The 16391-nt window shown below is 33.0% G+C and overlaps 1 protein-coding gene across 1 annotated transcript; it reads right to left on the reverse strand.

Annotated features, from left to right (window-relative positions):
• Positions 1-7478: 7478 nt before the first annotated feature.
• LOC122295441 (probable galacturonosyltransferase-like 1) lies at positions 7479-9332 on the reverse strand. Its single transcript, XM_043104458.1, has one exon. It carries the CDS (start codon positions 9097-9099, stop codon positions 7978-7980), a length of 1122 nt encoding a protein of 373 aa, XP_042960392.1. The 5' UTR covers positions 9100-9332; the 3' UTR covers positions 7479-7977.
• Between the last annotated feature and the right edge of the window lie 7059 nt (positions 9333-16391).

Below are 16391 nucleotides of genomic sequence, written 5' to 3' on the forward strand. Positions count from 1 at the left end.
TTTTTTTTTTTTTTTTTTTTTTTTTTTTTTTTTTTTTTTGTGTTAAAAAAATGAATCTAGTAGGTTGGGATTTGGTTCTGGCCACATACATGTTGTGGGTTCACCAGTTTACCAAGCTTTTAAAAGAAATGTTACTTAATGATGATTTTCCACCCCTAAACCACATTGACGTCCTTTTATCGAGTAGGCTGTACGATTAGGTGCAATTTTCAAAAGGATTGCGCGGCGCTTGTGCATTCCACGACTGTAAATATTAATTCTCTTTTTGAAAACCAGGTACAGTCATCTCACGTCTATAATTTGTATACCAAGTCAATGAAAAATATACTGAACTTTGTACTGAATTCAAAGGATGTTGAATTAAAACATTAAGAGAAATTATGGGATGTAGCATTAAGATGTTCTTTTTTGTTTTTCCCTATTTTTCTCTGGTAATTAGTTTAAGAGGAGAGAGGTAGGGCTCCAAATATTCAGGGGACGAGCAAGAGATCTAGGAATAGAGACTGCAGACATATTCTATATATTATTTGTGTTTCTTGCATTTGTCATGACTTTGTGTATCTCTTAAATGAGTACCATATCAAATTGTATTGTATTTATAATATCAATCTCTACTTGTTCTTCTGATTTGCTTTCTATGAAGTAGTGTTTATATGAGTCAAGAAACACCAAGAAAATTATTATCTTAGTGACAGGAATCTTCACTCTTTCCTTCTTCAAGATCAGCCTTTTGGCAAGCCAATCAGTCAAATTCGGTTTTTCCCATATACCCCAACTGTTCGGCTGGCGACTAGGACTTCGAATATCTGGCTCCGCCTGAGGAACAGAAATTGAGAGACTAGTTTTGGCCTTCCACCTAGAGGAAGAAGCCAACCTGCTGCGGCAGTGGATCTAAAAGAGGAGTTATTGACACATTTCTGGGTGGACTGAATGAAAGAAGGCATGCTGATAGAAATTCAAAGGGGGCTGCTAGTGCCACCGCTAGTAGCTCCTGCTTGGCTTAATTTTTGTTTTTTTTTTAATATTTTTCACATCATTTTATAAAAATAAAAAATTCACAATAATATTAAACAATTTTTTTAATCACTAAGAAAAAAAAAAAAAAAAAAACTGGGAGCTGTAGCTCCCAGTATTCAAATTCAAATGAAAAAAAAAAAAAACCTAATCACTCGAAAGAAATCCGAACTCGTTCTGAAAATAAATAAACGAGAATTTGAAGAAATTTAACCTAGAAGATTAATTGGAGACTGATTGACATTTGGAAAAACTCATTGGTTCGACCCATTTGCTCATAACATTCAAATTTTCCAAAAGCCTATTGTAAAAAATCTCCCCCTTTTGCCTTCGTCTTTAGTACTGCATGTCACTGACAGCTTTGTTTGTTAACCGACTGAACACAAACAAAGACCTTCCTTAAAGAGTGCAAAACCTTGTTTTTAGCAAATTGCCAAAATAACCAAGGCATTGTAATTACACACGTAGGCGGTGTTATGTGGGGATTGGCTAACCCTGTGAAAAGAAGAGCCTTTAGTGAAAATGTGGAATGATTATTAAGAAAGAACAAACAACCAGAGTATTTTAAAAAGAGAAGTGATGACAGAATTTATAAAAGTTAATTTATAAATTTACATAATTTCATGTAATATGTTAGATCTATTTTAAAATAAAAGTAATTTTATAATTTAATATATCACATCATTTATAGATTTACTTTTATTTTTGTTTATGTTTTTTTCTTTTTAATTTTAATTTATAGCTAAAGCATTTCACTTTTAAAAAACTTATCCGAATAGTAGTACAACACATCTTAGTACTGATAATTAATCTCCAATGCCGACAAAATTGTCTTCGTGACAATCTTTTTTGAACCACAAATCAAGAAATTATGGAACTATAATCGTTAGATTTCATTTCCTTATTTGTTTCTATTTTATGTGCTGTATTGTTTATTTTAAGAAAAATGTTACAAAAAAGCATTACACCACACACTTCTTCCTAACCATCTTGTCATTTTTATTATTTTATTTAAACACACATATTTAAGTATTAACACAAAATGATAAAAAAGACAAATCGCGTATTGATTACGTGGATGCATATAGTGTAAGACTTTTATATAAAATTTCTCTTATTTTAAAAGGAAAAATATAATTACAAGCACAATTGTACACTAATCTGTGCACTAATGCGATATGATTAGTCAAAAAGTAGATTTTATTGAAAATAGTATTAATTTAAATTTTAAATATGAATAAATCAGTATTGGTATACAGATTAGTGTGCGACTGTACTTATATATAACAAAATTTATTTTAAAATATTTGTTGGGATGATGTAGATGGTTGGGAGGTCATGGCCCAATCTTTTTAAAACCTTACTATGTAGTATGTACTTAATTTTTGTGAAGGTGCACCCAAAATAATCTTCTTTAGCCCCCAAGACAGCTCTTAACACATTAATCTCATTTTGAAATATTTTTGTTTGTTAACAAGTTTTTTAAATACCCTTTCTTTGCTTTTAGCATTATTTATTTTTCATATTTCTAAGGTTTCTTTTTTTTTTTCCTCAATATATAATTTGTTTATACTTGCATATATATTTTTTTGTCATTAATAAAATTTAAAATTCTCGTGATAATTTTTTTGGTCTCTTTTTACATGTTTTTTTTTTCTTTTTCTTTGGTGCCTATGCAAGTAGATATATTTTCTAGAAAAAAAAAAAATCATCCGATAAATTTACAATGTCATTTCCCCAAATTGTTTTACTATATGACTATTCACAATCTATATTATGGAGGCTTTATAACATTCATTCTCGACATTCGACACAAAAAAATAAAAAAAAAAATATATATATATATTTTTGTTCTCTATTTTTATCTAAACTTGTGCATTATGATGAATTTGTTGAACATTGTTGGGTTCTTTTATTAATTTGGTTAATTTTGATTAAATTAAGTAATGATTTTTTATTTAGGGCTTTTGAATATATCTATAGCAATAGAGAAATGATAGTTGAAGTTATAAGTGTGTAAGCATTGCTCAATTATTTTGAACAAAGTGAGTAAATATGGAACCCGCATGAAAAAAAATAATTTTTTAATAGTGAATTTCATTTTTTTTTCAAAGCGACTGCATGTAGCATTACTCGTCATAATTTCCACTAGATGGAGGCATTGTTCAAGTTCTTCGGATTAATCTTTTTAAAAAAAAAAAAAACATAAAAATAGTGATTCAATTAAGGTTGAGATATTGTTGATATTGTTTTTCCCCTTCGTACTTTTCCTTCTCCGTCAGTGAAGCAACCCAAAATCCAACGATTCAAACCCAGAAGATAGAGAGCCCTTGACATGTGTGATAACTGGGAGTACAAGTCTTTGATCTCTCAAAGAAAAAGAAAAAAAGGACTGAAAGCTCTTCCTGATCTAAAACCAGAGCTGCTTAGAATGTTGGGAACCATTACAAAGAAAGGTGAGGTTGATCTAACAGGACAACTACCCAAACATGGAGCCAACTTGATCTGAAAGAATAGAGTAAGGAGCAGCGTAGCTCTCAAATTAGCCACCATTAAAACATAAAACTCTTCATATTTTTCTTATTTATTCAAAAAGAGATAGTCGCTTAAAATGAGTCTTATAATATTTAATATTCATTTTATTCTGATTGATATATTTATATGGAATTTAACTAATGTTATAGAATTCATTCTATATATCAGTCTCTTTTTCACTTAAGGCCCTCAATTTCATACAATAACTTAAGGAGATCTTGATCTGAGAGGGTCATCACTGTCTGGAAGTTGTATATAATGATACAGAATCCACAAGCTACATGTATCTCTCTCCTCAAATTATAGAAAATCTACGAGTTAGAAAATTGTAGAGAATCCCTTCAAAATTGTAAAAAATTTAAACCGATAAATTATAAGTCAGAACTCTCTACCCGACTTAACTACCTTTAAATCAATTTCATCTCTACACTAATGTGATGCCCTCGTCACAATCTTATTTTTTGAGATTACTTACCCTCTACACAAAGCATAAAAGGAAGTCTAACAAAAACAAGGAGCTAGATTTTCTTCTCTGATTTTTCTTTCAATCTCTGTAATGGTCAAACAATACATTATAGTTTCTGATACATACAGTCTAAGACAGAAAAGTAACATAAACAAAAGAAAATCAAAATCATTCCAAATTTCGTTATTAGGGAAGGAATTAGCAGAATCAAAGCAAGTTGTTTTTTCTTTTTTCTTTTTTAAACTTTTGTAATGGTCTACCAAGAAGTTGCAGTTCCTGATAGGTACAGCCTAACACACAAAAATCTACCTAAAACCAAGAAACAATGACATTTGAAAATTTAAAAATAATAATTATATATAATTTATAATTAAGAATAATATTAAATACAATTTTAAGAAATATAAATATTGCATATACAAATCTGTTATTAATAAATGAATTTTTTTTACGTGAATTTCAAATTAATTTATTTTTTTAATAAAAAATGCACGAAACTTCCGTACCAACTTTATACTAAATGATTACCTTTAATTCAAAGTTGTTATATTGAATTATAAAATGTCATTTCAAAGGGACATTTCAACCTATGTTTGATATACATCCACGATGTATTTCAATTTTCTTAATTCCCCCCAACTAATTGCCGGCGACCAAGCTCATATATAAGGAAGTTAGTTAAATGTTAACTCAGAAAAATGGTATGAACATGACTACACACAGGATCAACAATGATTATATCAATTTAATAATTGCCACATGTAACACATTTTAAAGCAATAAATGATGCAATAATCAAATTATAAAAATAAATTAGCAATTATACATGATTTGATACGAGATGTTAAATCTATTTTTTAAGAGTTTTGTTACGTACAAACAAAGTTGTGTATTAATCTGCGTATTAATACTGATTTTTTCATATTTAAAATTTATATTAATATTGTTTACAATAAAATCTACTTTTTGACTAATCACATTAGATTGATACACATATTAGTGCACACTTATACTTGCAATTAAATTTTTTCATTTTTTAATAATTTGATGTATTAGATCAAATCATTTAATCAGTTAATTATATATTCACTTTTATAATTTTTATGTAGATCTAGCATTTTTCAAACTACAAACCTTAACAGTTGAAATTAGAATGTTCTATCCTAAACAATAAACTAAAAATTTTAAGGAGTTCATTTCCTTTTAATTTCTCAATAGAATTTTTATATTGGTAAGTATTAATTCAACAAAGAACCCTTTATTATATAATAGAGTAATGTTATAGTCGTAGAGTACGCAATTGCTTTGAAAAAAAAAAAGAGTAGAATCCAATCCATTATTAAAAAATTAATTTTTTTATGTAAATTTATATTTACTCACTTTTTTAAAGCGATTGCACGGTACTTACGTCCTCTACAATTATTAATATTATTTATCTATATAATATTAAAGTGAATTTTAGGTGAAAAGTTTGGTTGTTTTGCATATTAATAGTGAATATGAAATTTCATGAATTCGAATGGAAAGGGAACTATAAATATAGACCCCATGACCCCATAAAAGAGGTCTTTGAAATTCAAGTCGTTCACCCTAGTCATACATAGGAAAATTCAGCTGAATCTGACCGGAAACATGCCTACTAGTCGAAGAATTTCATGTAAACCCAACAAAACAAAAAAGAAGTCCACTATTTTTTTTTTATTATTATTATAAAAAGAAGCATTTAAAATAATAAAAGGACAACTGGGAATATTTTATATTTTTATTTATTTTATTTTATTTATTTAATATTATTTTTCGATTGGGGAAAATATATAATGGTCAATGTGATAAGTAGAGCGACATGTATGGAATAAAAGGTGCGCCGACCGTATGTCAGAATACCACTTGCTGATCCTGATCATATACCGTACATAACTCTGAAAATCTTAAAGCATACCACGTGTCATTCATCTAATTCAATCTTGTTCCTTGCTCCTTCTCTTCCTACCCTACCGACACTTCCCCCCACCCCTTTTTTTTTTTTTTTTTTTTAAAAGAAAAAGAAAAATCTTCGGGTAAAAGACTTGAAGAAGGGATCTTACAGGTTGGCTTTTGACCCATAAAATGTTTAATATTTGAAGGAGGCCAGTCATTATTAATGATTAGTAATTTTAAAAAAAATGATATTTATAGTTTTGGATGGATAAGTTTTAAGTATTTTATTTTTTAAAATAAAAAAATAAAAATAATATTTAAATAAAAAATTTATTTATTTTAATAATAGACTGTATTTTTATTTAAATAAAACGTGCAAAATTGTATATTCTAATATTGTATTTAGCATTATTATTTTTTTATTAAAAAGTTTAATTTGTGGGTATTGTCAAAGAAATCAGAGATGATTATTAGGTAATGGGTCACTTGGAATTAGGTTATGTGTCAATATATGGACTCAAGCTGGAAATAATTAATATTGATGAGATTGCAGGAGAATATGTAGAAATTTCTTGACCATGATCTTAATGATTATATCTAAAAAAAGGGTGTAAATTTTCCAGATGTAAAGTGCCAATTTTGATAATTCTTTCTACAAATTATAAAAAAAAAAAAAAAATTATTGACTCAATCACGCATAAAATCTACAGGGAATGAACAATATTGCAAAACTTTTCACAGCATCACTTGATTTTCCTCTTGTGTTTCAATCATTTTTGTTTTAAAAAATAGTAATTAATACAAAAGTTTAAAAATGAGTAATAGTACATACACTCATAGTTTGTGCAAAGGCCGTGCACTCTTTAAGAAAATTATGATTGTATGTAGCATTAATTGGGCACTTTATGACTGCAAATATCATTTCTCTTAAAGTATATATTTTTCAAAATAAAGGAGGAATGAATTTAGGAAAATTAATTTGTCTTAATTTACCATGAAATAAAATTTGTTCATGAATATGGTTGAAAGACTACTCATGATCTTGTAATTTAAACAAATATTTATAAAGATATTAAAACCATTTAAATATAAAATAGTTCTGATCATCACTAGCCATGAGGTATTTCCTAATTAATCTCAGGCAAACACTTTATTCGAATTCAAAAACAGCAGCTGGCTTAAGTGTCTTTCCAGCCACAATCCACCAAGAAAACATATATTCAATACTTTACCAAACAATAAAAATGGATCATAAAACTTAAAAAATTGTTATAAAAATCTATTTAAAAAAAAAAAATTATGACTTGAATATTTAGAATATGTAATATCAAGAATTTACGGTATTAATTAATAATATTGTTTTGATTGATTAGTTAGTAAAATCTACGTACGTACACAATCTTTTCAAATCTGTCATAGGTTTGGAGTCTCCTGCATTTTTTGTTCTCATAATTCCTTTGATTTTGACTATCTCTACTCATCTCCCAAATCCCAATCAATCAATGATCAGCTGCAGAAAAAAAAAAAAAAAAATTGAAGGAAATGCAAAACCTTAACTCAAAACACTGATTCCAATGAAGCAGATCGAAGATTTGCTGAGAAGGTTTCAGAAAAAGAGATGAAATTATTTACATGTTTGTTCTCTCTCTCTCTCTAGAGAACTAAACCAAGCAAAAATAGCTCTTTTGCTGTACAGATCATGGACTTTGATACAACTATCATATATCAAATAGATTAATGAATCCCATTTCTGGGAATTCGAATCTTCTCTGGCCTTATTATTGTACAAAAGTAGAACATTGAAAGTTGGAGAGAGATGTGTTTGATATTTATTTATGTTTTATTTTGTTATATGTTCTGAGCTCCCAGCTGGGTTTGAGCTTTGAATCCTGTATATGATCTACAAGAACAAAAAAACTCCTTGCAAAAAGACGTATGAACGGTTTCGATTCTCTCTTCTTCCTTTGGCCCTCCGACTAAACAGGCGCCAGAGAGAGCATACTCCATGGTTTTGATCTCAAAGAACAGTGTAATTTCTGCACTTTTTAAGAATCCAAAGAAAATGGAGTCTGCAACAGATCGTATGGCGCCCAAAGAGCGTCCAATGGGCAAGGCCGGTTCGCGTCTAGTCGAGCCCAGGGCTTTCCTTTCCCGCTCCAATGCAAGAGACTCACCGGACCAGGATGTAGATCCCGGCAAAGTCCCCGAAAGTTGTCGCCGCCGAGTCCGTGCTGGTTCCACCTGTGATTAACTGGAGCTATGTTACCTGCAAACACGAGCAGAAATGGCGGCAGAGATCCCAGTTCGTATAACCTCATCCTCTTCTGGAGCTCCATCCACTCTTCGATCCTTCTCGTGTACTCTCCACCTCTCCACCGGTCAAGATCGATCACCATCACGCCGGTATTGAAGTAACAAGCTTTACGGTTGGCGAAAGTCAGCGACAAAGATGGATTAGACCAAAGCGTCGGGGTGAAATACAACGTGAAATTGGCATTGCAGTACTCTGGAGCGGCGAGGACGGAACTTTCACCCAGTGGGGTGGCGGCGAGCTTGGCAATGTCGTCAACAAGGATCAGGTCGGAGTCGAGGTAAACCACTTTACGAACGCACAAAGGCAAGAGATTAGCCAAGTAGCTGCGAGCGTAGTTGAGAGGACAGTCCAAGGCGGAGCGGATGGAGGTGGAGATGAGGCCGGAGACATGAGAGTCATCAAAGCGGTAAACTTGAAATTTGAGGTAAGGGAAGGAGTGGGCGAGGGTGGCGCGCAGGAGGGAGGCGTTTGCAGAGGCTGAGGCGACGAAGTGGAAGAAGATGTTTTCTGGGCAGGAGGAGTGTTGGAGGACGGAGAGGATAGCAGCCATGGAGCCCCGGATGTATTGGGTGTCCAGAGTCATTGCTACATGTACAGCTCTATCAGAGCAGACATTGTTCTTGTGGTTGATGTTATGGCGGCTGCTCTCATCATCTTCTTGATCTTCTTCTGCATCATCTTCTTCGAGGTAGTTGGTTATGGAAGGGCAATCCGGGGAGTTATAGAATTCTGGGGCCTCTTTGAATTGCTGGGAGAGAGTGGTGGCGGCATTAATGGTGGCTTTGCTGGCTATGAAGGAGGAAAATAAGCAAGAAACGAACATCAGGAAGAGAAGGAAAGGTGGTTTAGGCATGGTGGAAGCGAGAGAAATCTGAGAGACAGATCAGAGTTAATGGGAGAGGGAAAAACTATAGATGAAAAGATGTGAAAAAAGCAAAGCTTTTTTTATTATTGGGGTGTGAGGTTGTAATGTTTGAAACGCGGTTTTGTTAATAAAAATGGAGGAGAAGCTGAGCAGAGCACAGCCCGAGAGTCAAGGTTCGTTTTTTCCCCATGTAATAAAGTTTGGTGAGTTTACATTGGTTGGTCGTAGATGGTTTTTGTACTTGCTTAGGGAAACAAAAAAAAGGGAAAAAAAATAAAAAAAGAAAGAAAAGGGATGGGTTTTGTACCTTTCTGTTGACGGATTCCCTCAGCTCCTACATCTCTTTCTCAAGTAGTACTTGTCATTTACATTTTACTTTATTTCAGAGGAAGAAAGAAAAAAAACATATGGGGCATGAAACTTGACACAAGCAGGAAAGGATAGGGGTTGCTTTAAGGTCCAGAAAATGTTTTAAAGAAGAGAAAAAAACAAAGAGTTTGTGGTATATATTTCTACCAACTTTTGTTCGGAGTTATTGGTTTAAGCTAGGCCTTGATCATGCCTTTCATGATGGACCATGTCAGTATCTATCATGGCCTTGGTCTAGCTTGACGTATGTCTACTTGTTTATTAGGTTTTTGAGCAATATGGATTGAGCATTTAATATTGTGTCTATTTCATTCTGTATTAGAATATCCAGTTTGATCGGTTAAACGATTGGAATGATCGTTTGCTGACGAACATTACCTTACAATGTGTGATTTTTAATTGGCAGCTTAGATGATGTGTTCAAGTGGCATGGTACTTCACTGATCATTAAGCTGGTGTATTTATTTCATGTCATGGGAGATAACCTCTGGTATGTTGAACAATCGCTCTCTGGGAAAAATTGTTTATGCAGCGACCAAGTCTTATGCATTTAGGTAAAAAAAAAAAAAAAAAAAAAAAGGTATAAACTTAAAAAAATGAGAAAAATCATGCTTTATAACCAAGCTCTCTCTCTTCAACAGGCATATGCCACCATCCACATATGTGAAAAATCTTATGTCGCATTCATTCCTTCTAGTTCTATCATTAACCCAACTGGAATTTTTATATCTATTAATTATGTTCCTTAATTCCATGCTAATTTTCTCAAACTCAAGAACTCAATTTATATATGTAGGCATTTTTTAATTGAGTAATGTTATATACAGTCTGAAAATATGTAAATTTTCATTGGAAAAAATAAGATCTATTATTAAATAGTGAAATGATATTTACAGTTATAGAGTACGCAAGTTACGCGTATTCTTTTTAAAAAAAGTGAGTAAATATAGTACCAACATGAAAAAACTAATTCTTTAATGTCTACTAATATAATTGACCAAAGCAATTATTTTATATTATAAAAAAGTGACGCAGTCAATCATATTAATGGAGTGTACAAGAAGTACGCAAAAGTGACGATATATAGAATTTTTATTCTTTAATAGAAGATTCCACTTTTTTTCAAAAAGAGTGCACAGCGCTTGTTAAACATATAACTGTATTTGACATTATTCTATTAGCAAATAGATTTTTATTTTTTATTTTTATGTGGGTCCCAAACTATTCATTTTTTCAAAATGATTAAACAGAACTTGTACATTTTAAAATTGTACAAATCATTTTTTATTTTTTTTTATTTTTAAAGAGAGATATACAAAAGATAATTAACACTTGGAGTGCCAGTAAGTTATTCTCTTGAAAAGCAAGTTATAATTGATTGCGGTATTGCATGCAAAGCACCTTAATTTGTTGGATCGTATAATATTCTTCTTCAAAGTCTTCTGAATATATATGTATACGCGCGTGTTGATGAGATCACGTACTCTATAACTCAAAAGTAAATGAGATTACATCATCAAACCAAATTGTTACATATATATATATATATATATATATATATATATTAATGAACTATCTATCATGTATTATCATAATATTCCTTTGGGAATAAACTCATTAATTCTAGGGATGATGTCAAGTACTCCATGCATGCATATCCTCTCAGCTCTATTTGTTTAAGAAACGACGATGCAACACCCTAGCTAGCTAGCTTCCTGCAAAATTATTTAGAGCTTGAATATGTAGGAGTGAGTACTACATACATACATACATACATACATACATACATATATTATATTAATGTTGCCATATCAGATAGTATAATTAATTGCAAGGAATTTAGATTTTCTAGTACTCCAACTTTAGAATTTAGAATAACATCAGAAATAGAGTACGTATATATATATATATTATGAAATAATATGACGTCGCACACATGTTAATATTACGTGATTAAAGATGATTAAATTTTAAATAAAGAATATTAATAATCAATACTGTCAAAGCTTAAGAAGGAAAAACTTGCTCAGCCCATATAACTCAGAAATTATTTGTGCTTTCATGGATCGATGGCAAACATACCGATCGATCGAGTTTAATTATGGGATAATTGGAACCTATAAAAGGTATTTTAATTAAGAAAATTCTACAAGAAAAAAAAAAAGAATATTTATGACTATTTAATTGTGAAAAAAATAGATTCATTTTGACAAAAATTAATAGCTATTTTAACATGAAATAATTAGTTACAAATAAATAATATTTTTCTTGTAGTGAAACATTAATTAGGCCTCGTTTGGATTCGAAAAGTGTCACATTTTATTATATTTTATCATTATAATTTTTTAAATTTTTACACAAAATATAATATAAAGATAATGAGAAGAGTATGTGTTTGATCTAATTAACCTAGCTAGCTCCTTGTTTAGATATATATGAAAGCTAGCTAGGCGGAAGTATTAAGAATTATAATGCAGCATATATCATAATAATATTCAATATAATCGTATTACACTTCCAAATTAAACAATCTGGCCAATGGTACCACTGCCAGCCTTAGAATTTGAATTTGTAGCTTTGCCAGTATTGCCACCGACATCTAATCCAAAATCCCAAAAACGTGTGATCATCATCATCTTCTTGAGTGTCACAAAAGTCAGCTGCTATGATCACCTGCACATGGACACCCTTTCTCCCCATACATTTTTTCGAAAAAAAAAAAAAAAAACAAATTCACTGAAATATTTTACACTTTTTCAGATAGTTAAATGATGTTTTTTTCCCCACCCATTTAAATAATTTATATATATAATATGTCAATATTTAATATAAAAGTTATGTTACATATAAATATTTTTATATATTTTTTTTATATTGTATTGATGTGATTTATTAAAATCAATTACATTAATAGAACAGATAAAAAAAATATATTAAATTAACTTTACAAAAAAATTTTATTAATTATAAATAAAATGAGTCTTATATATAATATATAATATGTCGGTGTTCAATGTATATACAAGAAGGACGTACGTACCCACCTAAAAGTGGGTCCAACGTTTATTCTACTTGGAGTGTATGACTTAAATTTTGTTTTTATTTATCTATTGTGTTTGAGAGAAGACTTTCAATGTCTCGTGCATGCAGCATGCATGTTATAATATTATACATGTTGTAAGTTTAAAAGAGTAGTCAATCATATGGATCGGAGCCGACCGACAAAGTTAACAATTTACAACGACCCTAGCGAGTCAATATATATGTACGTAGGAGACCAAGACTCCTACTCGATCGAAGTTGCCACGAAGCTTCTCTATGCGCGCATGGCGGAAACTGATCCCTTTGCTTCTTCAAAAACCGAATGCGATATTAAAATAGCAGTCTTACAACATAATCTTGCAATATAAAATGTGAAAGTCTAGCGTATTTCTTTTAAAAATTAAAGACTATAATATCAAGTTTCTGTTACAATTGTTTATATATATATATATATATATTTTTTATACCCTCTATCGATATAATTAGTCAAAACAGTTATTTTATATTTAAAAAGTGATACAACCAATCATATTAATAGAATGTATAAAAAATACGTAAAATTAACTACACATAAAATTTTTTTAATATTAAAATAGCAATACTGTATAACATAATATTTCTATAATTTAAATTTTAAAATTTATTTTTTAAATTAAATTATGACACATGGATTATTTGTGATATAAAAGCCTTTAAATTATATCCCATATATATATATATATATATATTAACAAACTATTATAAGAAAAGTATATTTTCAATCTAAAATGTAAAAGTTTCGCACATTCCTTTTAAAAAAAATTAATAAATTTGGAATTCATATGAAAAAATAATTTTTTTAATATTAGACCTAGGGGTGTAAAAAAAAAACCAATGAATCGGTAAACTGGACCGAATTAGACCAAACCGGTGGGATTGGTCCGGTCCCGAGTTTAGTTCGGTCCGGTACCTGTTTTATTTTTTTTAAAACCGGTCAAAATGGGTCCGGTTCTGATTTTTCTTTTTCTAAAACCGGATCGGACTGGTTCATATATATAATTTTTTTTTATATTTTTTCTATTGTATATAATTTTTATATATAATATATAATTATATATAAAATAATTTTATATTATATAATAAATTACTAATTAATATAATATTAAATTTTAAAATCTTATATCATTTTTGTTAGGGACGAGTCTCACTTCTAATCTTCTACTGTGCGGCCAATTTTCACTGATGAAACTTGAGGGGGCTCCTCCTGAAAATACTCCGATGCTTAAGTCAGTTCAGAATTTATTGTATTCGAGAGATCCTTAATTATTAAAGATTACCTGTATATATAGGCTCGTTTGCCGTGCATATCTCATTCAGAATTTATCAGAACGAATCACCAGTTAAAATTTTGAATAATCGTGTCACTTCCTGCTCTTTTTATCCTTCAGTTAAAGCTGGTGCTATGCATATCCCTCTTCAAAACTCTTCCTAACTATCTCTCTATGACCTCTGGGCCCATCCTCTAGGCTTCTTGGTTTTTATTATACATGGGCCTTCTTGTACTTTCCAAGGCCCTTCAGTTGGGATGGTCCCTCCAATTATCTTGCCAATTTCATTCGCCTTCTCACGGACGGAATTCACTTTTGATCAAACTTGTTAGTGCAAGAGTGCTAGGTGTGATCGCATGGGCCTGGGTGCTTTGGAAAATAAGTTGACACGGACACGGGCCCAAATCACCCATGGTTTGGTGTCTTTAGGCCCTTGGCTTTTCTTGCCACTTATACTATTTCATTTTCAAAAAGATTTTATTATTATTATTTTAAAAAATCGAGGATTCCCTATCATTTCTCGCTGTTGTGGCAGAGAAGATAGACAGCTTCCTTGCATCAGTTAGTCTTCTTCTTCAGTGCAGAGTTGCCTTAATTTTTTCTATCTATTGGGTTCGCATTTTTCTATCCTTCAAATACTTCCCTTTTTCACTTTCTTTCGTTCCTTCCCTTGTTACACTTTCTACCTTTCCATTCTCATCTTTGTTCTTCGCTTATCTTGATCTTTCTTACTACTCTCTTCCCACCGATTTTAATGGCTCTCTACAATGAAGGCGAGGTTCCTGAGGGCACGGTTTTCATTGGATACCGATGGAGCTCAGCCATCTGAGAGGTACATTTTGCTAAGAATCAGGAAGACTTTCGTATTCTTGAAACCGTTGTCTTAAGTGTTCCTGAATTCGAATGTTGTGACGACGAGGGTTTCGCCAGTAGGGTGGCTATTAATGTTTCCCTTCTGCATAATGGGTTGAGGCTCCCCTTTTGCCGCCCTCTCCGTGACATTTTGAACCTTCTCAACATGACTCCCGCTCAATTGCACCCTTTTGCACTAAGGGTGTACCTCTGCGCTTGTATTGTTTTGGAAGCTCTTGAAGACCTTTATCCCAACCTGATTGGTCGAAAATTTTTGGCATTCTATAACTTGAGGGAAGCTGCAAAGGGCAATGTTCTTAGCTTCCGTAAGAAAGGCGATGGGCAAGCATTGGCCCGGTTTGAGACTCGCCACTCCAATGCTAAGGCGTGGACTTCCAAATTCTTTTTCATCTTTGGTCAAGGCTGGGAATACCCTGGCATGGAATATTTTTCCATGACTTCCCAGTCAAATCAATCTAGCGCACTCTTCCTGATGAAAAGAAGCTGTGGCTTAGAATGGAGCCTCTGTCGCGTCGTGAATTGGCTCGAATCGAGACAGTTTGTTCTTGGACTGACCTCTTGTTGACCTCCACCCATATTGATCGGTTCTTGAAGTTCCCCAACCGGTCTTATTTTGAAGGGCGTGACTTCATGATCTCAGCCTCCATTCCTTCTCCCATGGCGAAGCCTACTGAGAAAACTTCGAGGTCTGAAACTTCTAAGAGGAAGATTCGTTTGGAAGAGGGGGAGAAGGAAGAGGCCGCCGAAAAGAGGGAAAAAAAGGAGTAAGAAAAAGAATGAGGGAGAGAGAGAAGAGGCCGCTGAAAAGAGGGAAAAGAGAATCTAGAAGAAGAATGAGGCTGGTGGTCGCCGAAAGAAAGCTCGCTCTGGAGATCCCTCTCCGCCTTCTTCTCTTCAATAGGAGAACCTGGCGTCTTCAGGGGGCGTCCAGGCCCTGGTGTTGCAGGAGGATACCCCTTCTTAGGCGTCTACGCAGTTGGCTGCCATTGAGCCTCCATCACCCCAACCGAAGGTCCTTGCCGTATCCTAAAGGGAAAGCCACAATCAGGGTTCTACCCCGCCTGATACCACTAAGCCTTCCTCGCCTTTTCCCTCTTCGTCGCCGCCACATTCTCGTAGCTTGAGGGACGTGGAGGGTTTAACCAACCTGGCCCTTTTTAATCTGGCTGCCTCTCTCCAGGTCGTGCCTAGGACACAAGAGCCTGTCACGGCTCCTGCCCCTATGTTTGACTTTCCTGTGTTGGAGAGGTGGGTGAGTTAGGTCGAGCTGAGCCCAAAAGTGGTCGCGACCCTTAACCTTGACTCCATCACCGCAGTGGGAGCTTGCTTGCCCCCTTTTTTCACCATTGCCCATGTTGAAGCGGCCACTGCTTTGCCAATAAGTGGCCACATGGAGACACAGGGCACCTCACCTTCGAATGGGGTGGAAGGTGCAAAAAGGAGTGTCCCTCCATGCCTAGCTGAAATAGGCGGCGGGGTTGGTTGACGGCAAGCTTCCCCAGAGAGCTTAGCAGATACCATCTAAGGGGGAAAAACCCCTTCACCAATTGGTAGCAAGCCTAGACTCTCTCTTCCTCCTCTCCATGCCTCATTTTTTGGCGGGGATACTGACTCCTTCCTTGAGGAGGAGTGTGTGAATTTCTTAAAGGAAGACACCCGTCTTCATGAGGTTGACCTGGCCTTCTTGAC

The sequence above is a fragment of the Carya illinoinensis genome, chromosome 15, assembly GCF_018687715.1.
Source record: "Carya illinoinensis cultivar Pawnee chromosome 15, C.illinoinensisPawnee_v1, whole genome shotgun sequence".
Taxonomy (NCBI): Eukaryota; Viridiplantae; Streptophyta; class Magnoliopsida; order Fagales; family Juglandaceae; genus Carya; species Carya illinoinensis.